Genomic DNA, 27,183 nt, shown 5'->3' on the forward strand with positions numbered 1-27,183 from the left:
CACGCACGTTACGTCACGCGTCTTGTGTATTGACGTCCTTCCGCGGAGAGGTCCATCATGGCGCTGCGCAGCGCGGCGTGTCTTCTGTTGCGGGCGGCGGCGGACGCGGGGCTGAAGTATCACGCGAGGGGTCTCCGGTTCACCGGTGAGCGCTGCTGGACGATATTACTGTGAATGTGCGGATAATGAGTTAAATCATCAGCAGAGCCGCTGCTGTGCGTGCGTGCGTGCGTGCCTGCCTTCTGGTGTGAATGACCTTTATATGTACCTAATGCATTAATCTGTTTACTTATTCTAGTTATTATGATCAATAAATAGATCATTTGTTTATTAGTCTACATTTTCATTCTGTCCTTTATCTGTTTTTCGTGTCTTTCTGAAGTACGTTTAGTTAAGACGTGCTTTCAATGAAGGTTCCATTATCATTGTTTATTATTAATATTACATTTATATCAAAGCATTGTATTATTTATTTTGTGATGTTACAGCATTATAAATATGTTTTTGTTTTATATTAATATTAAAACAATATTTATTCTTTTTTTCATTATTGTTTTTTATTACAACAGCATACATATGACAACAGTATAATTATGTTTGTCAATTATTATTATTACTACTACATTTAAACTACAACATTTTTATAATGTTGTTTTATAATTATATGAAACATTATCATAATGTTTATTATTTTATTATCATTAAATTTACATTGCTACATTATTATTAGTGTTGTTATTATTATTGTATTGTTGTTTATTATTATTATTAACAATATAATAATTTTTCTTAATTTTATTTTATATTAAAGCAACTTATTATTCATATTTAATTTTTAATATATTTATAAAAATGCAATAATAAATATTTTATAATATGTATTACTGTTGTTTTAGTTTTATTTATCTTATATTACAACATTTTATCATAATGTTATTTTATAATTACTTGTTAAACATTATCATAATTATCAAATTCTATGACGATCACATTCGTATATTGTAAAATGTTTATATTATATTTTTGTTGTTGTTTTTATACTAATAATCAATCCTCTTGTTGACTCTTTTGTAGCTGCTCTTAGTCACCGCTCTCCCCCTGAGGGTCCGATGCCCAATGAAGACATTGACTGGACGCGACTGGACTCTCTGGAGAAATATCGCAGCTACACTCGCTACGTGAGAGCGGCGGAGGAGGCCGACCGGAGAGATGTTTGGTGGAAGACCTATAGGAAATACAGAGAAGAGGAGAAGAACGCAGGTAAGTCATCGCTGATGGACCAGAGCTTCAGGCCGTGTTACAGCATCAGTGTGGGTCAGAGAGGGTGTAGTGTTGATTGTTTTTGTGGGCAGCCGTTGAGACGGTCAACATCGGGCTCCCGTATCAGCGTCCCTCCAGGAAGACAGAGGTGAAGGAGAGGAAGAAGGTGCTGCTGGAGAACAAAAAGAACCCAGAGATGGAGAGAGACAATCGACTACGAACATGTAAGTGCATCAGAGAAGCATCATGATCTCTGAAGAGGAAGCAGAGCAGGTCAATCAAAAGCAGAATGATGAATTATGATGATTTCAGGGTATGTATTAATATTGTGTGAAATCATATTGTCAGTGTTTGTTTTATGCTTCGATTTTATTTTGTGAAGCACTTTAAGCTGCATTTTTTATAGGAGAAATGCTATGCAACTCTATTTTATTATTAAGTGTGAATCTAAAAATCAGTTTTGTGTTATTAAAGTTTGAGGTTTTATTGGATTTAATTGGAAATTTTTAGAGACTGAGAATCATATTGTGATATGTGACCCTGGAGCAGCAGTCTTGAGTCTCTGGGGTATATCTGTAGCAACAGCCAAAAATACATTGTATGGGTCAAAATTATAGATTTTTATTTTATGCCAAAAATCATTAGGATATTAAATAAAGATCATGTTCCATGAAGATATTTGTAAATTTCCTACTTTAAATATATCAAAACTTATTTTTTGATTCGTAATATGCACTGCTAAGAATTCATTTGTACAACTTTAAGATGTAGCTCCAGATTCCAGATTTTCAAATAGTTGTATCTCAGACAAATATTGTCCTCCTAACAAACCATACATCAATGGAGAGATGATTTATTCAGCTTTCAGATGATGTATAAATCTCAATTTTGAAAAATGTACACTTAAGACTGGTTTTGTAGTCCAGGGTCACATATTTTAATCACATTTTCCAACCAAATTCTCGTTATTGTTGTTGTTGTTGTTAAAATCAGCATTAATAAATACTATCCTGGTGTATATTTAAATAGTGCATTACAAATGTTATTTTTTGCATAATGAAAATACAATGCAAAATTAGTGATAATTAACTTTAAGTGTGAATATAAACTTGTAGGTTTAGTGGACATTTACTATAACGTTTTCTTGTGTTCTGGCTTCAGTCCGCATCCCCCTCGAGAGAGTGAAGACACAGTGGGAGCAGACAAACGGACCGTACCACATCAAGAGGCTCGCCGAACACTACGGCATCTACAAGGACCTCTTCCCCATGGCGTATTTTGTGCCGCGGGTCATGCTGCGTGTGGCGTACGGAGAGGACAGCAGCGCAGCAGTGCATTATGGGAATCACTTAACACCGAGTCAGGTGAGGACTCAAAACTCGTAATGTTTCTGTTGGAAATCAAGAAACCAGACTTTGATTTGTTCTGTTTGTGTGAAATCCTCAGGCGGCACAAGCACCTCAGGTACATTTTGAAGCAGAAGAAAATTCTCTCTGGACGCTGTTGTTAACCAGCCCAGGTACAGCAACATATTAACATTAAATACATTTATCATTTATTTATTATACAGATTCCATTTAATGCAATTTTAGTGATTTTTAAGTTGTTTTTAAAATTGTTTGTAAAGTTTTTTTAAAATTTTCATGTATATTTAAATAATAGTGTTTTATTTATTTAATAATATTATATAAAAAAAATCTTAGATAAATTACATGTATTTTTATAATTATAATATTTGATCATTTATTATATATAATTAAAATATTTTTTCTCTATATCTATTCATGCGTATAGAATATATATATATATATATATATATATATATATATATATATATATATATATATATATATATGTTTTATATAAATATATATAGTTGAATTGTTTTAAGTATGTTTTTATTCTCTTTTATATATATATATATTATATATATATATATATATATAAACAAAAACTATTAGATAAATTATATGAAATATATAATTATATATTTTTAATATATTAATATATTAAGAAATGTGTGTGTGTGTATATATATATATATATATATAAAATGTGTGTGTGTGTATATATATATATATAGTAAAATTAATATTTAGATGTATTAATTTTATATTTGAAGCTTTGACAATCTGCATTGTAAAAAAGCGCTATATAAATAACAGTGACTTGACTTTATTTTAAGGATATTTATATAAATATAAATAAATATTTAGCTAAATTAAATAGAAATTTATTTACAGTACAGAATTATTTTCTTCAAATGGTCAGTGCTTTTTGGCCTTAAGAAATGTCAAGTTACCATTTCCTCCACAAGAGGGCGATACAGTGACATAAACTGTGTCTGTTTTGCAGATGAACATCTGCTGGATGGTGAGCAGGAGTATCTTCACTGGCTAGTGTGAGTATGTTTATCCTCTATCACTATACACATGATTTTTATTTTAGTTTTTTTTCAGCAAAGCTCACTTTCCAACAAGAACAAATTCCATAAATTTGACTTAGAGGAGAAACATCTGGAGATAATAATGTCGGAGACTCTTTTGACTTGAGGCCACATACAGTAAAAACAGGCTCATTCTCACCTTAACCTCACTGTCTGACCTCACTCTCAACTTTGGAAAAGCCTGACCTGAAAAAAAGAATTGTTTGATGAAAAAGTACATGATGATATCTGTTTCTAATTACTAATTTATTACAGTGGGAATATCCCTGGAAATTCTGTGTCGTCAGGAGAGGAGCTCTGCCCTTACATTAGTCCATTTCCAGCCAGAGGAACAGGCTTTCACCGATACATCTACATCCTGTTTAAACAGGAACATCCAGTTAATTTCAGCTCAGACCTCAGACCCTCCCCATGGTCAGTAGTTTCAGACACACTCTGGACAGTAATCATAAGGTCATGAAAATATGTTTTTTCTTTTTTAGAATTCTTTGAGAAGTAAGTTCAAAAGAACAGCGTTTATATCAAATAGAATATTTTGTAACATCATAATTGTTTTTATTTTCACTTGTGATCAATTTAATGCATATTTGCTGAAGCATTCATTTCCATGGAACACATACACCCCAGTTTTTATTTCTGCACAAACATTAAACAGCACAACTGTTTTCAACATCGATAATCAGAAATGTAGCAAATCAGAATATTAGAATGATTACTGAAGGATCATGTGACACTGACACTTAATTAGCAAATAAATTTCACAATATTACTGTTTGTTTTTTGATCATAAATGCAGCCTTGATGAGCTTAAGAGACTTTGTTAAAAACATTTAAAAATCATAGATAGCAAAAACATGAATTATTTTGATAGCGTTGCAGAAATGAGAATAACTTATTTATATAGTAATAAGAATTAGGGGTAAATGTCATGAAAATAATATCACAATTAAATAAATAGTCTAAAAACTGGCTTTTTCTACTATGTATTTAAATTTCTTGAGATTTTGGGCGGTGAAATTTGACCTGCGCTTATTCCTGACAGATTTTCTGAGATCCATCCATTACTTGCTGTATTTCCTTCAACAAAGTATTAGTTGCATTTGGAATCTATTTATTTGCAGTGTCTCATTTCGATATCAATGCATTTCCTTTTCTTTGTATTTTGTGTGCTACTCAGAAGAAAGACCCTTCAGCTTGCATTGCACTAAAAAAAATCAGTATAAAGCAAAGCCATTATACTGATATCTCATAAAACACTGATGTCTCATTTTGTGCATCTGCAGAAATACGTATTCTTTCTCTCATATTTACAGCTTCTGTCTGAAGGAACGGACTTTCCGAACTTTAGACTTCTACAGGAAGCACCAGGATATAATGACTCCAGCCGGTCTTGCTTTCTTCCAGTGTCAGTGGGATCAGTCTGTCTCTCACACCTTCCACACGCTATTGAGTGAGTAACAACATGCTGACATGCAAGAACAACTTCCCTTCTTGTATGATGAACAGATTTTCTGGAAGGTCTAGTTACTGCCGTTCTATTTAAAGCCAGATTCCACTTGAAATAGCACTTATCACTTGTGATTTGTGACCCAGTTACAGTATATTTAGATACAATACCAGTTATTAGTAATGATGAGTCATGAAAAACACACTCTGGAAAAAAAAAAATCATTGTTCATGTTGTGCTTTATATATATTTTACAGATATGAGAGAGCCGGTGTTCGAGTATGACAGACCTCCAGTGTATCACCCACCGCAGAAGAAGTACCCTCAAGGACAGCCTCTCAGATACCTGGACCGCTACAGAGATGGAGCCCAAAACACCTTTGGGATTTATTAAACATATGCGTGTATCATGATCACTGTATAACTGAAACAGGAGGGCTTTTGTTTGAAATAAACTAAATGTTATCAGCTGTGTGGGGATGTGTCTTTAAAGGTGTGTTAGCAGAATGTTGTGCATGGGCTTTTCAGTTCAGTTCATGGGCGATTCAGACTTTTTTTTTTTTACTCAAAATTCTGAGGAAAAAAATTTTAATTTTTAAGATAAGAAACTAAAAAATCTTTTTTTCTCACATTGCAGATTTGTTTTATTTTCAGTTTTTTATATATATATATATATATAGATATATATATATATAATAATATATATATATATATATATATAATTTTGACTTTTCTCACTATTCAAGCTTTTTTTCTTGCAATACTTTTTCTCAGTTAATATTTCGCAATTTTAGAATTTTTTTCTTCTCAGAATTCGGACTTGCATCTTGCTAATTTTTTTATTTTCATTTCACCACAGATTTTTTTTTTTTTTTGTTAAATTGCAACTTTTTATCAGTTTTGATAAGGGAAAAAAAAAACTAATTGTAAGATGTACTATATATACTTTTGACTTGTTTCTCGCAGTTCTAAGTTTATGTCTCAGAAATCTGACTTTACATCTTGAAGGTTTTTTTTTTTTTTGTGCCATGAAATAAGAAGTTTGAAATTGAGATTTTTTTTCCCGCAGTTTATATCTCAGAATTCTGTATGTTCTCCTCAGAATTGAAAGAAAAAAAGAATTGTGAGATTGAAAATTCTTTAAAAAGTTAATTAGCCAAATTTTTTTTTTTTAGATTATTTTTTAAAGCTACATGCTGCAAACGAGAAACTAACCACATTCCATACAGGACTGGATTAACGTCATTTGGAGAAAAAAAAAAAAGAGAGAGATCAGCAGCAAATATTTGTTTTACATGACTGGTACACGATGCCTTCCAATACATGCCATACAAGGGAACTCTAAAGTTCAGACAAAGAGGAACAATATCTTCGGATTCAGAATCACTTTCAGAACGACTTTTTCCTGCTGATAACCTTAAAAAAATTTTTTCCGCCATTCAGACTCCATCATGCTGTAAAAAGTTAGAAAATCAGCAAGCAACAGACGACAAAAATGCAGTGGGCTTATAACAAATGCACGTTATAATGTGCTGGTGTGCGTGCTTCAGGTACAGAAGGAATCCACAGAACAGCGATGACGTCACAGAGGAACGATACTTTGTAACGTCTTTTTCTAGCTGATGAACGATAACAAAATATTGCCCGCCAAAAATCCGCATGACTTTAAAGAACTAGAGCTTTAAAACGGTTTGAAAATCCAATCAAATGTTATCATGCATTGTTAGTAATCACTAGTCAGAGCTGGGTACTACCTGATTACTTGTAATTGGGATTACTTAATCAGATTCCAAAAATTAAGTACTTGTAGTTAGAATAAAAAACATTTTAAAATACTCGTAATCAGGCTGCAGTTACTCTTTTATGGATTACATATTATAGGCTACGCACAAGCAATAAATTATAAAACAAATAATAAAAACTTTTTTGTTTTAGGCCTACTTGAAGTACACCTGCGATTTTAAAATAAATATTTTCATAATTAAGTATCACATTTGCATGCTGGTTGGTTTTCTGACATTGGTTATGGTCACATGACATGCAGGTAAACATAAAATATTTCTTTTTCTTTTTCTTGTTTTTTATTTTTATTTTGATTGATTCTAAAATGAATTATTTTCTTTTAACATTTCTATGATTTAATTAATTAGCTTTTCATTAAACTCATAAATCCCCTGCAGTTTCTTCACAAACCTAATTTTGGAAAAGTTTGGTGTAATTTGATGTTTTGTTTAATAGATTTTGTTTTTTTAATAAAATGGAATGGATTTTATTTTTTTTTTTTCTGTATTTTTATGTCAGTATGGTACAGGATTATCCCATTTAAATCAATGTGATAAGTCAAAACTAGTGATCTAAAGTAATCTGATTATATTACCTAAAATGTTGCTGACTACAATTTTTGTCATGTAATTTGAATTGAATAATGGATTGCACTTTGTAAGTAATCTACAGCTCTGACTTGATTTATATTCATAATTATTTATTCTTGTTTTTATCTGGCCTGAACTACTTCCGTTATAATCTAAATAATAAAACAACACAGTTATAACAAATTACATGTATTATTTATTATGTAAAAATATTTTCAGTGTGGATTCAAGGTGTTTCACAAAGACATGTTTGTTCATTCTGATTAGAATAACAGTAATAATAACAATACGTCAACAGGTAGCAGCTTATGTACATTATTTGGATAAAAACTGGTTCAACTTGATTGTTTGACACTGCATTAGGAACACTTAGGAGAAATGCTAGTGATTACTGTAAGTCCATGTCCTGACATCAAAGCTGAACAAATCATTAACAAGGAACTCTGCTTGATTCTTTATGGTTACAATCTGTAAACAAAATGCACAAACCATAAAATCCAGCACAGTTTTCTTTTAAAAGAACAAATGATATGAAATGTGCATCATCTTTTACTCACTATAACATGATTCCACTGGATTTCTTCTGTGGAAATTAGAAGAATTACCCAGTTGCTCTTATTGTACAAAGAAAGTGAATCCAGAGATGTCAGATATCTGGAGTCGTATGATTTTGTGCGATTTTGTTTTATGTGAATAAATCATCCAAATTTTCAAGCATTATTTGTACGTTTTTTTTATTGTATGAAGAGCAGCATGAAAATTGTGCCAAAAATGATCTTTTCTGCTCCACAGAAGAAAGACAGTGGAAACAACAGTGAGGGCAAGATTATTTTTGGATGTTATCATCACATCAACAAATTTCCTGTTGTGACAGCACAGATAAGTTCAGGATCGCTCTTGGCAGCACTTCCATTAGCTCTGTAGGCATCACCGGGTGGGATCTCTGGATCAGGCGATCTTCAGCATCTCGTCCACATCCAGAGGTTTTTCCCTGGGTTTTCCCAGGGATTTGCCTCTTTTCTCCTCCTCTGCAGTAATCTTCTCCCATTGTGAAAAAAGCACCGTTCTCACACTTGTTGACACACATTACCCAGTAATAAACTTTTGTTTTTACTTTAAAACTGATGTATGGATGTATTTATTTTGATTCTTTTTTTCTTTTCTGTTAAGAATCAGCTTATAATCTTGGAACAAAATCCATTCCATGACGAAGCATGGCTTTTATTGTTCAGTCATCAAAATGTTTTTCCAAACCTCCTCTGACTGTGGTTCAAACCCAGTATGATGCAATAATCACAAGCCGAGCCATACAAATTATGCAACAGCAGAGAGACATGAACATGCAAAACAGATGTTTAAAGACAGAATCAGCAGAAAAAGCAGCAGAATTCATGCTTTTGACAAAATCCAATGAACATTCAATGCAGGCAGTATTATAATGAATCACAGATGTGTAGCTCAATGTGAAAGTTTTTCCAAGGTGGAGTAGATAGTATAATAATGCTTCTTTCTAAGAACATATAAAAATCAAGGTCTAAGGAAGCATTACACATATCCGTCACATAACAGACAATCCTAGAATGCATTGAAGTGAGCTCAGAGAAACAGATGCATACAAACTGGAGGAAGAGAGAAATATGAATGAAGAGCTGTGAGATTTTGCCTGGAGAGGAGCCTCGTGAAATAACTCTAATACATATCTACAGCTGAATAATAGGCATGTTAATTACTCGACATCAAGTGCCATTTTAAAATAATAAAAACATTAAAAATTTATTAAGAAAAACCAAATTAAAATAAACAAAAAAACTACAATTTGTATTAATGCATTAATTTAAATTTTATTAATTAATGTTTGGGCCATTTTAAAATTGAAAGCTATAATTTGTATTAATGCAATAATGTACTAATTTTATTCACTGTTTGGTTTTAATTAATCATTATTAATGAATTAATAATATTATTTTTATTAATTTTATTTGTTAATGTAAACATGCCTTCTATCAGCATTTTACTGCCATGTTAAAGTAATAAAAACATTAACATTAAAATATGAACAATCTACAATTTGTATTAATGTATTCATTGTATTTTCCGTCAACGTACAAATGCCTTTACTCAGCATTTAAGTGCCATGTTAAAAATAATTTAGAAAATTACAGTTAAAATAAACTATGATTTGTAGTAATGCCTTTGCTCATAATATTGTGATATTTTTCTTGCAATATTTCACACAATATTATGCCTTTAATATGCAATGTCATAATGTCAGAATATTATCCTCAAACCATTAAGATTTTTTCTTACAATGTTACAAATTTTCCTCAAAATCTTGTATTTTTTTGGTAATTGATTATTGTAATGTGGTACTACAATGCCAGCATGCATATCTGATGCTGCTTGAACATACTTAATATTTTTTTGCTATTTGATACTGAACTATTTTACCCTTTAAATAGATAAAAAGCATTAAAGTGTGCTTAATGCACACTATCGATAACAATGAGTCCTGTTAAGAGCCTCATTTGTATGCTGACATTGCTCTTAATCTGTTATATATTAGGTTGACTTTAGTTTAGATTCTACAGTCTCTGGGTTTTGGTATCTGTGTCTGACCTCGTGTTTGCAGAAGGGCAGTGATCGCTTGAGTGCGCGGTTTGTTGTTTTTGACTGACGTATCCAGCTTGTCCGTATCTTTATTTTGAATAAGTGCAATTTCCATATGTAATTTGTGGTGGTTGCAATCACACCGGTAGGTCCACGTTTGGTGTGTGTGTGTGTGTGTGTTAACTATTCAATCAGACAGCAAGCAGTTTCGGCCCAGAACTGGCCCACATCTGGCCCGCATGAAATCCATGCGGGCCAGATGTGGGCCAGTTCTGGGCCTAATTGCTTGCTGTCTGGGTGTGCGTTGGCACGTGGATGGGAAATAAAAGAACAAATTCCATAATTTGACTTAGAGGAGAAACATCTGGAGATAATAATGTCGGAGACTCTTTTGACTTGAGGCCACATACAGTAAAAAGATGCTCAAAACCACCATGCTCAGTTTAACCTCACGCACTGTCTGACCTCACGCTCAACTTTGGAAAAGCCTGGCCTGAAAGAAAGAATTGTTTGGCAAAGTACATACAGTCTAATTACTAAATTATGGCAGTGGGAATATTCTGGAAATTCTGTGTCGTCAGGAGAGGAGCTCTGCCCTTACATCAGTCCATTTCCAGCCAGAGGAACAGGCTTTCACCGATACATCTACATCCTGTTTAAACAGGAACATCCGGTTAATTTCAGCTCAGAGCTCAGACCCTCCCCATGGTCAGTAGTTTCAGACACACTCTGGACAGTAATCATAAGGTCATGAAATTTTGAAAGGGATTATGTACAGGTGCATCTGAAATTAGAATGTCGTGGAAAAGTTCATTTATTTCAGTAATTCAACTCAAATTGTGAAACTCGTGTATTAAATAAATTCAGTGCACACAGACTGAAGTAGTTTAAGTCTTTGGTTCTTTTAATTGTGATGATTTAATCTCACATTTACAAAAACCCACCAATGAAATTCTCAACAACTTAGAATATGGTGGCATGCCAATCAGCTAATCAACTCAAAACACCTGCAAAGGTTTCCTGAGCCTTCAAAATGTTCTCTCAGTTTGGTTCACTAGGCTACACAATCATGGGGGAGACTGCTGATCTGACAGTTGTCCAGAAGACAATCATTGACACCTTTCACAAGGAGGGTAAACCACAAACATTCATTGCCAAAGAAGCTGGCTGTTCACAGAGTGCTGTATCCAAGCATGTTAACAGAAAGTTGAGTGGAAGGAAAAAGTGTGGAAGAAAAATATGCACAACCAAACCGAGAGAGAACCGCAGCCTTATGAGGATTGTCAAGCAAAATCGATTCAAGAATTTGAGTGAACTTCACAAAGAATGGACTGAGGCTGGGGTCAAGGCCTCAAGAGCCACCACACACAGACGTGTGTCAAGGAATTTGGCTACAGTTGTCATATTCCTCTTGTTAAGCCACTCCTGAGGCAGTCTTTACCTGGGCTAAGGAGAAGAAGAACTGGACTGTTGTCCAGTGGTCCAAAGTCCTCTTTTTAGATGAGAGCAAGTTTGTATGTCATTTGGAAACCAAGGTCCTATAGTCTGGAGGAAGGGTGGGGAAGCTCATAGCCCAAGTTGCTTGAAGTCCAGTTTTAAGTTTCCACAGTCTGTGATGATTGGGGTGCAATGTCATCTGCTGGTGTTGGTCCATTGTGTTTTTTGAAAACCAAAGTCACTGCACCCCTTTACCAAGAAATTTTGGAGCACTTCATGCTTCCTTCTGCTGACCAGCTTTTTGAAGATATTGATTTCATTTTCCAGCAGGATTTGGTACCTGCCTACACTGCCAAAAGCACCAAAAGTTGGTTAAATGACCATGGTGTTGGTGTGCTTGACTGGCCAGCAAACTCACCAGACCTGAACCCCAGAGAGAATCAATGGGGTATTATCAAGAGGAAAATAAGAAACAAGAGACCCAAAAAATGCAGATGAGCTGAAGGTCACTGTCAAAGAAACCTGGGCTTCCACACCACCTCAGCAGTGCCACAAACTGATCACCTCCATGCCACGCTGAATTGAGGCAGTAATTATACCAAAAGGAGCTCCTACCAAGTATTGAGTACATGTACAGTAAATGAACATACTCTACAGAAGGACAAAAAAGTTCACTAAAAATGTTTTTTTTTTTTTTTTTTTTTTTTTTTTTTTTTTTGTGTTGTATTGTATTTTGTTTTGATTGTGAATTAGTGGGTTTTTGTTAAATGTGAGCCAATATCATCACAATTAAATGAACCAAAGACTTAAACTACTTCAGTCTGTGTGCATTGAATTTATTTTATACACAGCACTAGTTTTGAGTTGAATTACTGAAATAAATGAACTTTTCCACGACATTCTAATTTATTGAGATGCACCTGTATATCCAGCCTGTTGTTTTCACAGAATAAAGCCCACACGGGTATATATACATACATAAATCTTTTACGTTTTCAATGTGAATATGTTAATACGTTTTATTTTAATTTACTTTAGACTTATGATTTAATTAATTATTAGCTTTTCATTAAACTCATAAACCCGACAGCAGTTCCTTCACAAACCCCAATTTGGAAAACCTTGACGTAATATAATGTTTAATGGACTTCATGTTGTTAATAACAACAAATGGAATAGATTTTCTTACTCTTACATCAGATTATCCTATTTAAATGTGATTAAAGGGGTTAGACCAAAAGTAATCTAAAAGTACTGATTATACAACCTAAAACGTGTGTAATGTACTGGATTATGTTACTAACTACAATTTTTGTCATGTAATTTTAAATCAGTAATCTACCCAGCTCTGACTAGAGATATTTTCATAATTATTCATTCTTTTTTTTTGTCTGGTCAGAACTACTTGCTTTATAATTGAAATGTTAAAACAACACAGTCATAAATTACATTCAGCGTGCCAACAGAATTCTTGTGTATTATTTATTACGTAAAAATATTTTCAGTGTGGATTCAAGCTATTTCACAAAGACATGTTAATTCTGGCAAGAATAACAATAATAACAATATGTCAATTTGTGTTAACTATTTGGTTAACGACTGGTCCAACATTACATCAGGAACACTTAGGAGAAATGCTAGTGATTATTTCAAGTCCATGTGCTGACATCAAAGATAAACAATTCATTAATGAGATTCTTTACTGATACAATCCGTACTTGGTGAACAAATGCATGAAGCATAAAATCCAGCACAGCTTTCTTTTAAAAGAACAGTTCTCAAATGACATGAAACGTGCGTCAGTCCACTATCTGCATGCATCATATCATTACACTTGATTTATTCTCAGGAAATGAAAAGATGATGTTTAGAAGAATCACCCAGTTGCTTATTATACAATGAAAGTGAAGTGAACCAGTGCACAAGAAAACATCATAAATGTTATTTTGCACAATAGTGCACTATATTTCCAGAAGTCATATGATAGGTTTGTGTGAATAACACAATCGTTATTTCAAATTTTTCATTGTATTAAGAAGAGCAGCAAGAACTTTCTTTCAAACATTATCTTTTTCTGTTCCACAGAGGGAAAAAAAAGTGAAAACCACAAATGAACGAGATCTCTTTTGGTTGTTTTTATGACATCAACAGATTTCCGGTTGTGACAGCACAGATTGAGTTCAGATGTGCTCTTGGCAGCGCTTCTCAGGACCAGGCGATCTTCAGCATCTCGTCCACATCCAGAAGTTTTTCCCTGGGTTTTCCCAGGAATTTGCCTCTTTTCTCCTCCTCTGCATTAATTTTCTCCCATTGTGAAAAAAGCACCGTTCTCACACCTGTTGACACACATCACACACACACGATCACAGATGCACGTCTCAACATGAAAGTTATTCCAAGGAAGGCTTCTTTCTAAGAAATTCTTTGGATTAAAATACACCTATTCTTCAGAAAAAAAGACAATCCCAGAATGCACTGCAGCGAGCTCACAGAAAAAAGATGCATACAAACTGGAGGATGGGAGAAATATCAATAAACAACTGCGAGATTTTACCTTGAGAGGAGCCTTGGTGTGTAATTATAATTTGTATAATTATAATCTACAGCTGAATAATAGTTTTATTTTAAATTAACGTTAAAATGCCTTTACTCGACATTATGTGCCATTCTAAAACAATAAAAACTTTCAAATTTGAATAATATGGAAAACAAATTCAATTTGTATTAACGCATAATATATTGTTTTAATTTTTATGAATTGATTTTAGTGCCATATTAAATAAAATCTACAATTTGTGTTAATGTAATAATGTATTCAATTAATAATTATAAATAAATAAATAAATGTTCATTTATTTATTAACACAAACATTGGTAATTTTACCGCCATGTTAAAATAATAAAAACATTAACATTTAAATGTGAACAATCTACAATTTGTATTAAGGCATAAATGTATTCACTTTTTTCGTTCAGTGCATAAATGCCTTTGCTCAGCATTTCAATGCCATGTTAAAAATAATAAAACCCTACGATTTGTATTAATGCCTTGTGATATTTTTCTTGCAATATTTCTCAGACCTTCACACAACATTATGCCTTTAATCTCCAATGTCAAAATAAATGTCAGATCATTTTCCTCACCAAAATTTATTCTTAAAAATGTTAACAACCTTCCTCAAAATCTTGTATTTTTTGGTGATTGGTTATACTAATGTGGCACTACAGTGCCATCATACATATCTGATACTGATACTATTTTTAAAAACTTGATACTTAGGAACTTAATCAAATTAAAATTTTCTATTGTGCCAATAAACTGATAAAAAGCATTAAACCTGCTCTTAACTACACTCTATCAGCAGCTGTTGAGAGCCTCATTTGTATGCTGACATTGCCATTGTTCAGTCACATTTTAGGTTGACTTTAGTAAGGATGATGCAGTCTGTGGGTTTCGGTATCTGTGTCTGACCTCGTGTTTGCAGAAGGGCAGTGATCGCTTGAGCGCCCGGTTTGTTGACTGACAGATCCAGCTTGCCCGCCTCCATATCCTGAATCAAAACGCGTGCCGTGTCGAAACTGTCATTCATGGTGGTTGCAATCACACCAGTAGGTCCACGTTTGACCCAGCCGCTGCAGTACAGACCTGCCCAAACATAAACACAGACAATTACAACTATAAGTGCGAGAGTGAACAAACATCTGGAAATTTAATCTCTTTTTCATCTTCAGTACACACAAAGCCACAAGGGCCCAATAGCTCCCCCGCTCCAGCTGTGTGTGTGTGTGTGTGTGTGTGTGTGTGTGTGTGTGTGTGTGTGTGTGTGTGTGTGTGTTTGTTCTGGGATAATAAACACACATAATGTTTCTGGATAATTTGAAACATGCAGTCAATGAATAACATTTGGATGTGAATGAATTTATTTGATCAAAAATACAGAAAAAACAGTAATATTGTGAAATATTAATACCACTTAAAATAATAGTTTTCTATTTGAATATACTTAAAAAAAAATAGATTCCTGTGATGCAAAGCTGAATTTTCAGCATCATTTACTCCAGCCTTCAGTGTCACATGTAACATCCAGTCTATCACATGATCATTAGAAATCATTCTAATATTCTGATTTATTATGAGTGTTGGAAACAGTTCTGCTGTCTCATATATTTGATTAATAAAACAACTTAAAAAGAACTGCACCTTTCAAACCCCCCCCAACCCTTTTTTCAGAATAAAAATAAACATTCTAATAATATTATTCTAATAAATATATTTTCTTTACTACCACTTTTTATCAATTTAACACATCATCCTTGCTGAATAAAAGTATTGATTTTTATTTAAAAAAAGAAAGAAAGAAAAAATGACTGACCCCAAATTACGGACCAGTAGTGTAGTATTGGTTATTACACAAAATATTTATATTTTTAAAAACATAGCTTCTTTTTTTTTTTTTTTACTTTTTATTCATCAAAGTATCCTAAAAAAAAATCACATGTTCTGAAAAAATATTAAGCAGCAGAACTGTTTCCAACTTTGATAATGAATCATCATATTAGAATGATTTCTAAAGGATCATGTGATAATGATCCTAAAAATTCAGCTTCGCATCACAGAAATAAATGATAATTTAAAGTATAATAAATTTAAAAACAATTATTAAAACAATTTATTTTAAATTGTAATAATATATCACAATATTACATTTTTTTTTCTGTATTTTTGATGAAATAAATGCAGGCTTGATGAGCAGAAGAAACTTCTTTCAAAAACATTAAAAATAGTAATGTTTCCAAAATTGGTCTGTACTGTTATTATTTTTTTTTTTTGTTTTTTTGATGAAATAAATATACTTTCTCAGATGAGTGATGTGTGCTTTTTCTATGTCAGATGGGTTACCATACTTGGCCACAGGTCACATCACTTTATAGAGATATATGTGTTAATACAGCTAGGCAAAAATTAAAGACCACTAAATGTAGTTTCCCACTAACTGACAGACATCTGTTGCCAAATATAAGAACACACAATAGTCTTTTCAAATAAATGCACACTGCCTTTTCTTATAGTAATTATACTTGTCAAACAATGTTTGGCAGTCGGCCGAAGAACATTTTAAACTTGAGGGACAAAACATCCTGCCAAAAAAAAAAAAAAAAGCCATAAAATATGCAACTATTAGTTAGAACTTAAAAGTCTCCTGCCCTTGTAAGGCAATTAAGTGAAACTCATCCATAAACATTCTTGTTTCCTCTCTTGTGGTTTCTGGCTTAGAGCCATGCTGGTGGATTATGAATTCTTTTGTTTTTATTTTATTTCTTTTTTTTTTTTTTTACTGCTCTGTTCTGATGTGTTTTGGAATGATGGCTCTTCGGGGGTCAAAGGGAACAGCGGGATCGATGGGAATGCTTTTATAGCCGATACTGCTGATGATCAGACCACAGTCCACATCCTCCAGCTGACCGGTGACCTCTGCACGTGCGCTCTCGCCCGAACCCTGAGACACAACACAGAGACCACACAGACTTCACATCCAGCTCATTTCAGCTTGCATGTTCAACTTTCGCTTCTTGTTTTGAAATGCTTAAGTGATGTAACATAACACAAATCATTGTTTTGAGTTGGTTCATTTAAAAGAATCATTGCAAAATGCTCTGAAGTTGGGGAAAAAAATCTTGAAAATTTCTATTGAGCTCTCTATTTCAATTGATTCAAAACACAGAGTATACAGTATATATATATATATGTGTGTGTGTGTGTGTCAAAGACTGAAAAAGATTTAAGCATAAAAAATAAGCGTAATACTGCTTTAAACTGTTGTTTTTCAAAAAAAAAAAAAAAAATATCACACACTTTCCCCTGATTTACAGAAGAGACGCACTAAAATGTCATTCAGTGTAACAATCTTGTCAGGCATATTTACAACAAAAATCAATTTATGACATATTAAAAGACTAATTATACTTTCACACCAAATACTAATTAGTTTTAATTTTACATTTTTTTTTTTTTAATTTGCCACTATCCTAGGTTTTGTCCATTTGTCAGTAAGAATTTTTACTCATTTAAAACAATAAAATTTAATATACTCCCTTATTCTTTTATATATTTTAATATGTGCATGCCAGAATAAGCATGTTGATTAAACAGCTTTTTTCCCTTAATAAATGAAATAATCATTTAAAAACTGCATTTTGTATTTACTTGCATTATCTTTGAGTAATATAAAAATTTGTTCGATGATCTGAATCTTTTAAGTGTGACAAATATGAAAAAAAAAAAGAATTAAAAAAAAGGAAGGGGCCAAAACCTTTTCACTGCACTGTATTTATATGATCTGAAACTATGGTGCCAATGATTTAATTTATCTGGAATATTTGTATTGTGATTGATGAAAGTGAATAATGTGGATAAATTACTCACATTGTATTACAAACTTGTATTAGACTAAATCAGGAACAAATAAAATTGACATGAATCCAATTAACACTGTAGTAATCGTTTCTGTACAATTAACACAGGAAGAAACCACAGACTTCCGCACCAAACAAAAAGCATTTTTTTTTATCAAGCAAGAGTGATCATGGTTCTGGCAGACGAAACATCTGATAACATCATCATGCTTCACTTTCAGGACTTTCCAGATTTAAGATGAGACAAAAATGCTGTGTGCAATGAGCTCTCAAAACAAAGAACTCCAAAAGCATTAGAGCTCAGATTACAAAAACAACTGCGTGTGGCAGAGCCAGTCCTGCTGGTTCAACTCATCGCTTAATTCACATTCACTTAATAATGTGTTTCAGAACTATACACAGTACTGTGCAAAAGTCTCAGGCCAAACAGACAGGGGAAAAAAAAAGGTTTATTGGTTAGAGATGTGTTTAGGATCTGAAATCAGGATTTATGAGGTCAAATGTGTTTGGAATAAGAGAAAAGACCTAATTTAATTTAAGTCTAGACGCTTTTCGCAATCCATTCATGCAAATCAAAAGCAACATATGAAACCAATGATTTTGTCCATCTGGAATATTTGTTTTGATCTCTGAGGCGCTTGAAATAAATAATGTAGATGAATAGCTTGCATTAAGCCTTTCATGACCCTTGATCTCTTACAAATGTTGACAGAGCTCACTTATTCGTGCCAATTCTGTCTTGCATGTTCCCCTCTCTATCTCTAATATTATGAAATATTTCATATATAATATAATGTTTAAGGTAACGGTTTTCTATGTGAATATATTGTAAAATGTAATTTATTCCTGTGATCAATGCTGACTTTTCAGCATCATTACTCTTTATTTGAAATATTAATGTTTTGTAATAGTATAAATGTTTTAATGTAATTGTTGGTTGATCGATTTAATGCATTTTTGCTGAATAAGACTAACAAATTACTGACCCTAAACTTTTGAATGGTAGTGTACATATATTACAATATTTATTAAGATAATATTTGTTGGTTTTATTGCTTTTTTGCTGAATAAGACTAACAAATTACTAACTTCACATACAAATACAATCAACCATGTAATAATTTCCATACAGGTGACCTAGGAAACCAACTGGAAGTCATGGGCTGCGTCCAAATCCCGTGCTCTCTTAAGTAGGTAATTTAAATAAGCAATCACTTCGCGACCGCAAAAAGAGTGCATTCTTTGAAGTATGAATGCAATCTGGACGTGCTACATTCCCCATGTTATGATTTTCACATGAACAACTAGCATTAGCTGCATCACATCACTGCCGTTCATAAATCATCTATCTACCGTGGCCTCATGGGATTGAATAGTAAAGTGTTCATCGTTTACCTCAAGCTTATTAAGAGCCAATCGGATTCCAGTAGCTCTTTTCCCATCAGCCCCTGCAATAACCTCCACAGGACTGCGAAAAAAGCGAAAGCCCCAGCATTTCTCAGCTTTATCATCTCCTCCTTCCTTTGCGGCTTTCATCATTAACTCTGTCAGCCTTTTTCTTGGCCTGGGAAGGTCTTATAAACACACACACACACACACACACACACACACACACACACAGAAACATTTTAATTCTCTCCCATGCTAAACCTCAAACATGCAAAGAATCTATTATGATGTAATGTAATGTAATGGGAAGTTCCTCTATATACCAGAAGGAATGTAAAGACCTATTCAAAAGACTTACAGAATACAGAAATGCCTATATAATAGTCACTCATTGTATGGAGAAAGTTGTCACAGCTGGCTGCTGTTTATTGACAATGATTTGAAAAGGAATATGTTTTTAAGTATAAAACCAGGGAAGGGATTGTAAGAACAGTTTTTAAGTTTATACTTTCACAAATGGACAAAGTTGGATAAAAGTGTGGGATCAGTCTTTTTTTCTGAAGAAACAGACCAGGAATGCTTCTTCAGAAATAGCTCAGCTAAAATGACCTCATGCATGTAAACACTGGACATTATTTGTGAGTGAATATTTAGAAAATCTGACTTTTGAGTGGTTCTGCACAGTTCCAGATCAAACAATCTAGCGAGATACAATACCGTTTAAAAGTTTTAGCTTGATTTTTAACTGTTTTTAAAAGAAGTCTCTTTTGCGGACCAAGGCTGCATTTATTTGATCATAAATACAGTAAAAACAGTAATATTCTGAAAAAATATAAATAACTATTTTCTATTTGAATATATTTTACAATGTAATTTATTTCTGTGATGCGCAGCTGTATTTTCAGCATCATTACTCCAGTCTTCAGTGTCACATGATCTTCAGAAATCATTCTAATATGCTGATTTAGCTGATTCTAATACAGCACAACTGTTCATACAATTTATTTATTTTCCGATTTATTTTACAATATTTGTCTTTTTTTTTTTTTTTTGGTTTTTTTGCTTTTTTTGTTTATTGTGATTCTTTGTATGCGCAAGCACACTTGGCAATAAAGCTCTTTCTGATTCTGATTTGATTCTCAAGAAACATTTTTGATTATTAGCAATGTTGAAAACAGCTGTGTACAGTTTTGTTTTTAGGATTCTTTAATGAACAGAAAGTTCAAAAGAACAGTATTTATCTAAAATAGATAGCTTTTGTAATGATACTGAAAACTGCCAAGACTAGCTATTTAAATAAAAACAATTATTTAAAAAAAAAGTACAAAATATTTCACAAAATTTCTGCTTTTTGCTGTATTTTATAGGTTGTTTTCTAAAGTATGTGGGACAGAAAAGAAAAGGACTGTTATCTCAATCTTTCCAGCTTGTTAGTAAACATAGAAGTTATGTACAGCTGCCAAATGCACTTCTTGTGATGCGCTCTTTTTTTTTTAAGTTCTGGATTTCGATTTAGGAACTGTTATCATGTCTCAGATTGACCATCTCTCTAATTTCCAGGAAGAGATCAACAAAACAGTTCTATTCCCTGCAGCCTTAGACACTCATTTCGAAACTTTCCACTTGCAATTAAACAACATAATTATACATCATATTTCATGAGTGTTTTCCATTATTCAACCAACAGGTTCTTTCACTTTATTTTCCAAATTTACAGCTGTCACTCAAATGGTTTTCATTCACTTTGAGGGAGTGAAGCAAGAGAGTCATACCTTAATGGTACATGCGATTTTAAGAATCCCTAAATTTTTCATTTTATTTCAATTAGGTTTAGGATTTCTTAAGATTTAGGAGGTGCATAAGCTCATATTAATGAGGCCTATGATAAATTAGTTCCAAAAAAAATAAAACCTGTGCTAACTGAAACAAAACCAGTTGGTGAAAAGATTGAATCCTATATTTGTTAACAATATAGCATAACCTGTAATTTATAAGAAATTTTTTGTAGCCGGTCATTTTTACACTACAGGTGTAACAAGAGGGAATAGGAATTGCACAAAAAAAAAAGCACAAAAATTATACAATTATTTGTGAAGTGAGCAAAGACAGTACGTTTTAGTCCAATGTGATAACGTTAGCATTTTTAGGGAAAAAACACTTTTTTTTTTTTAAACCGTGATACACTGTTTGATCAAATAAAAAGTTCAAAAGCATGGCATTTATTTGAAAAAGAAATCTTTTGTAATATTATAAATGTGTTTACTGTCGCTTTTGATTTAATGCATCAGTTGCATAAAAATATGAATTTCTAAAAAAAAATAAAAAAATAAATCAAACCAATTTACAATAACCATTACCAAAAATAGCAACATAATCGATAAATCTACTGTAAAGGATTCACAGAAATTATTCTGAGTTATGTTTGAAACGAACAGGGAAAAAAACAGTTTGAGTTTGTATAACTTTTGAAGTTTTGAGTAAAAAAGCCTGAACGTGTTTTCTTTGAAATGCCACACATTCATCTAGTCTGGATGTACATTAGTGTTTTTATATAGTTTCTGAAAGGATAGAGGCCTTGGAATGGTTTAGGAAAAGATGAAAGGAGTAGAGAAAGAGAGGACACATCTGCTCAAATTAAAAACATCATTTAATCAATTGATTTGAGTTCTTTACCAAGCTGCAGGGCTTTTATAGTAGTTTTATGCTTTTATTTCTGGAGCTCAACATAGCATCATTCACTATATGTACAGAGCAGCATTAACCTCTTAATCTCCTCTTAGGTTTAACTGATGAACGTCAGGGGTTTGGATTAACATGAGGGTTATTTTTATGTAAATTAAGTGCTTTGATTTTAATATTTTTACCTTTCAAAGCTTCTGCGATGCCCTCAAAGTCAGCGGGCAGCATGTCAGCCCTGGTGTTTGGCAGATTGACCATCTCTCTGAGTTCCTGAAGAGATAAACAAAACTAAACAGTCCTGTACCCTCACACGTTCATTTCGAAACTTATCAGTTGCAAAGTAATGAGGGTTTTTTCCATTATGCAATACACTGTTTTTTCCCATGCATTCAATCAACAGGTTCTTCCGCTTTATTTTCCAAATACACAGCTGTCACTCAACGATTTTCATTCACTTCGAGGGAGTGAAGCAAGAGAGTCATACCTTGATGGTACATGCGATCTGAAGAGGTCCTCGTCGGCCTACGATCAAAACCCTTCGCACTTTACTGCCTGCTAATGCTTTGAGTGCATTCTGGGTAATATCGGTTTCCTGCAAGCACGGATTAGAGGGGATAGAAAACTAAAATGATCAAAGTCACAACAGGAAAGGGTGGTTTACTGTGGAAAAAGCACTTTCCTGAGCCATTACAGAAACTTAATTGTTGTTATCAGCTCATGTGCAAGAAATAGTTTACCCAGAAGTGAAAATTTGCTGGAAATGTTATTATCCTCAGGCCATCGAGCTTGTTTGTTCACTGGACAGATCTGGAGAAATGTAGCATTGCATCAGTGTCTCAGTAATGGATGCTCTGCAGTGAATGGGTGCCATCAGAATGAGAGTCAAAACAGCTGATAAAAACATCACAATAATCCACAGCACTCCAGTCCATCAGTTCACATCTTGTGAAAAGAAAAATGGATGAAGCATTATTATGGACTTGGATTTTGTCCGGAAGCAACAGTTTGAAGTTAAAAATGTCTTGATAGATTTGTTTCTTAGAAACACGCAGCTTTGGTCTTCTCCAGATGTTAACTGATGGACTGGAGTGATGTGGATTATTGTGATGTTTTTATCAGCTGTTTGGACTCTCATTCTGACGGCACCCATTCACTGCAGAGCATCCATTGCTGAGCAAGTGACAGAATGCTACATTTCTCAAAATCTGATGAAGAAACAAACTCATCTACATCTCGGATGGTCCGAGGGCGAGTATACTTCCAGCAAATTTTCAGTTTTGGGTGAACTGTTTCTGTCAGCAGGGAATTTTGAACATTATCTATGAATTTATTAATATAAAACTCTTCTCTGAACATGTATTGTTATCCATATGTGAGCCTCGTCTTGTCAGTCTTAAAGTAACGATTATTGATTCATTCTGAGTTAAACATGCTGAAACTTGTCATTCAGCGAGTCGATATAGTAAAAGTGAATCCCTCAATTCAATCCATTAACACGTGAGATTAAGATTGATTCATGATTCAGATTGATTTTAGCAATAGCCAAAAAAAACATTGTATGGGTCAAAATTATAAATTTTTCTTTTATGCCAAAAATCATTAGGATATCAAGTAAAGATCATGTTTCATGAAGATATCTTGTACATTTCCTACTGTAAATATATCAAAACTTAATTTTTGATTAGTAATATGCATTGCTAAGAACTTCATTTGGACAACTTTAAAGGTGATTTTCTCAGTATTTTGATTTTTTTGCACCCTCAGATTCCAGATTTTCAAATAGTTGTATCTCGAACTAATATTCTCTGATCCTAATAAACCATACATCAATGGAAAGCTTATTTATTCAGCTTTCAGATGATGTATAAATCCCAATTTCGGGATTTTTTACCCTTATGACTGGTTTGGTGGTCCAGGGTCACATATAGATTCACTAGCAATGCAGAGTGTTTTAGTAAAGATCCACATCCACATCCAAAAAAACCCTGAGTTTTATTAATGGAAGTGAAGTGAAGATTCGGTAAGTCAATATAGTAAGTTAGTGAGTCATTTAACTGATTCAAACCATTAACAGTGAATTTGAGATTGATTCATGAGTTAAATCATTCCCTGAACTACTTCAAACAGATTACCATCTGGTACGTTTGCATGCATCATAACTCTCTCCAATCTAGATGAAATAAACACACTGGGCTCAGACCTTCAGCATTTCTACAGGTGCCAGAAGTATTCGGGCAACATCCAGGGCCACATTTCCCTGTCCAAGAATCACAGCCGTCTCACAGCTGAGATCTGGACGCAGCTGGAGATCAAAGGAAATAACAGAGGGTTGTTTAGGAGTTATTAAACACCAAAACATCTGAAGCGATTTAAAAGAAAAGGCACCTCCTTATTACTGGGCAGTCCGTTGTACCATCCGACAAAGTCTTTAGCTGAGAAAACGCCAGGTAAGTCTTCACCTGGAATTCCCATCGAACGATTTCCTTCGGCTCCGTAACTCTGGAAAATCACATGGTGCAGAGGAGGATGATTACAGGAACAGACATGGTGCAAAATTAAATGAATTGATATGGCATGCAGTGATTTAGAGAAGACATCCACTACAATATGGTTCAGCGTAAAAACTGTGTAAAAAAGACATCTTGTCTTTGAACCACATATATCTTCACTGTGTGCAAAAACAGTTCTGAGACTGTTCTTTTGTGTTCTACTTAAGTAGGAAAGTCATATGACTTTGAAGTAACTCATAATTCAAAGAAATCTTGCAATATACTTTCACATCAGGTAATGTATATTCATGGTCAGTAAACATCTTCAGATTAATTTTAACTGCTGTAGCAACAAGACACGGACATCAGAAAAATATTGAGTGCACAAACTGATAAAATGTAAACTTTGAATGAAATATCAGTCACTTGGATAAAAGGCCCTGCCAAATGCATAACAGTAAATATAAATATTAGTATAAACACTCTGGCTAGTATACAACCCAAGCTTTTTCAAAAAAATAGTGACCCTACATCGCCTCAAATTCGCTTTTTCATTTAGATATATTGTAAAAGAAAAACACTTTTTCACATTTTTGCTGTAGGTGCTATTCACTTATCTTGCTTTTAGGAGATTCTTGTCTTTTTGTTTTTTCACTGACGTCACACGATAAACAATAATGAAAGGCTTACGTTGTGATTTAAACAATGACTTACACTGGAAGAGGAATATAAGACAAAAGAAGTATTAAAGAAGGTGTAAGTAGATTTTCTTTGTGTTTATACGTTTTTATTTTCACAAACGCACAAAGCTGGATACACACTACTGTTCAAAAGGTTAAGGTCCGTCTCTTATGCTCGTCAAGGCTGCATTTATTATTGTAAAAATAGTAATGTTATGCAATATTCTAACAATTTAAAATAACGTTTTTTTCTAATTTAAAGCATTTTAAAATGTAATTTATTAATGTAATGCAAAGATAATTTTACCTCACATGAGGCTAATTAGATTGTGCAATCAAAACTTTTACTTTTTTTACTGCTTGAAAAAAAAAAAAACACTAGCTTTTTGTATTCTATCTGTTTTGTTTTTATTTATTACGATTAACAGAAAGCAAAAAAAGGCCTCTAACACTAGCTTGCTCTATTCTATCTGTTTTCTTATTTATTATATAATAAAAACAAAACCTTGCTACGTGTACTGTGTTAAACTAACTGAGACTTGTATATCATTGCTCTTTTGTTGATTTTGATTGCTTCCATTGTCCTGATTTGTAAGTTGCTTTGGATAAAAGCGTCTGCTAAATGACTAAATGTACATGTAATGTAAAAGTAAAACTGGAAAGGCTGGCAGTATTTACCAACTATAAACCAAGCCTGCATTTACAACTGATATTTTCTACTCACACACAACAGCAAAAGATAGAAATAACTGATTTAAAAAATGTTTAGCTGGTGAAAATACTAGTTCTGAGATATATATATATATATACACACATGTGTGACCCTGGAGCAGTCTTAAGTCTCTGGAGTATATTTGTAGCAATAGCCAAAAATACATTGTATGGGTCAAAACTTTAGATTTTTCTTTTATGCCAAAAATCATTAAGATATTAAGTAAAGATCATGTTTCATGTAAATTTTCGATCATATCAAACAATACATCAATGGAAAGCTTATTTATTCAGCTTTCAGATGATGTATAAATCTCACTTTGAGAAACTGACCCTTATGACTGGTTTTGTGGTCCAGTGTCATATATACACTACCGTTCGAAAGTTTGCGGTCAGTAAGACTTGTAATGTTTTTTAAAAAGCCTCTTATGCTTATGAGGCCTGCATTTATTTGATCAAAAATACAGAAAAAAAACAGTAATCTGCCAAAATGTTATTCCAATATGAAATAATGTTTTCTATTTAATTATCCTTTAAAATATCATTTATTTCTGTGATGCAAAGCTGAATTTATATCAGCTATTACTCCCATATAAAGTGTCACATGATCCTTCAGAAATCATTCTAATATGCTGATTTATTATTAGAATTATCAATGTTGGCAACAGTTGTACTGCCAAATATTTTTTTGGAAGCTGTGATACTTTTTTCAGGATTCTTTGATGAATAAAAAGTTAAAAAGAACAGCATTTATTCAAAATAGAAATCTTTTCTAACAATATAAATCTTTTCTATCACTTCTAACACATCCTTGCTGAATGAAAGTTTTAATTTCTTTCAAAAAAAAAGAAAGAATAAAAATTTACTGACCCCCAAACTTTTGAATGGTAGTGTATATTGTTAAAAAATATTTATATTTTAAATAAATGCTGTTCTTTTTAACTTTTTATTCATCAAAGAATCCTGGAAAAAAGTATCACAGCTTCCAAAAAAATATTTGGCTGTTGCCAACATTGATAATTCTAATAATAAATCAGCATATTAGAATGATTTCTGAAGCATCATGTGACACTTTTATACTGGAGTCATGATGCTGGAAATTCAGCATTGCATCACAGATATAAATTATATTTTAAAGGATATTTAAATAGAAACCATTATTTTATATTCTAATAACATTTTGCAAGATTACAGGTTTTTTTTTTTTGCATTTGATCATGTGACACTTTATACTTGATTAGTGGATGATGAT

General features: G+C 33.0%; 2 protein-coding genes across 2 annotated transcripts in view; one reads left to right on the forward strand and one right to left on the reverse strand.

Annotated features, from left to right (window-relative positions):
* Positions 1-6: 6 nt before the first annotated feature.
* On the forward strand, positions 7-5,621 carry LOC109112434 (39S ribosomal protein L38, mitochondrial-like). Its single transcript, XM_042736004.1, has 9 exons — positions 7-145; positions 1,075-1,260; positions 1,353-1,484; positions 2,422-2,624; positions 2,707-2,779; positions 3,616-3,661; positions 3,962-4,120; positions 5,020-5,156; positions 5,411-5,621. The coding sequence occupies exons 1-9, from the start codon at positions 58-60 to the stop codon at positions 5,545-5,547; spliced, it is 1,161 nt and encodes a 386-aa protein (XP_042591938.1). The 5' UTR covers positions 7-57; the 3' UTR covers positions 5,548-5,621.
* A 7,416-nt stretch (positions 5,622-13,037) lies between these two features.
* Positions 13,038-27,183, reverse strand: part of fdxr (ferredoxin reductase) — a 20,857-nt gene continuing 6,711 nt past the window's right edge. The window contains exons 5-12 of the mRNA XM_042736007.1: positions 24,437-24,550; positions 24,252-24,353; positions 22,536-22,643; positions 22,237-22,321; positions 19,379-19,557; positions 16,925-17,067; positions 15,042-15,244; positions 13,038-13,905 (exon numbers count right to left, since the gene is read on the reverse strand). Of these exons, the coding sequence (XP_042591941.1) occupies positions 13,775-13,905; positions 15,042-15,244; positions 16,925-17,067; positions 19,379-19,557; positions 22,237-22,321; positions 22,536-22,643; positions 24,252-24,353; positions 24,437-24,550 (1,065 nt within the window). The 3' untranslated portion in view covers positions 13,038-13,774. The remainder of the gene's footprint in view (positions 13,906-15,041; positions 15,245-16,924; positions 17,068-19,378; positions 19,558-22,236; positions 22,322-22,535; positions 22,644-24,251; positions 24,354-24,436; positions 24,551-27,183) is intronic.

This window comes from Cyprinus carpio, chromosome B12 (assembly GCF_018340385.1).
Source record: "Cyprinus carpio isolate SPL01 chromosome B12, ASM1834038v1, whole genome shotgun sequence".
Classification (NCBI taxonomy): domain Eukaryota; kingdom Metazoa; phylum Chordata; class Actinopteri; order Cypriniformes; family Cyprinidae; genus Cyprinus; species Cyprinus carpio.

Coding starts and splice junctions, on each gene's coding strand:
- LOC109112434 (XM_042736004.1), top strand. CDS start 58: ATGGCGCTGCGCAGCGCGGCGTGTCTTCTGTTGCGGGCGGCGGCGGAC. Junction 1,485..2,421: donor AGACAATCGACTACGAACAT/GTAAGTGCATCA, acceptor TTCTGGCTTCAG/TCCGCATCCCCCTCGAGAGA. Junction 5,157..5,410: donor CACCTTCCACACGCTATTGA/GTGAGTAACAAC, acceptor TATATTTTACAG/ATATGAGAGAGCCGGTGTTC.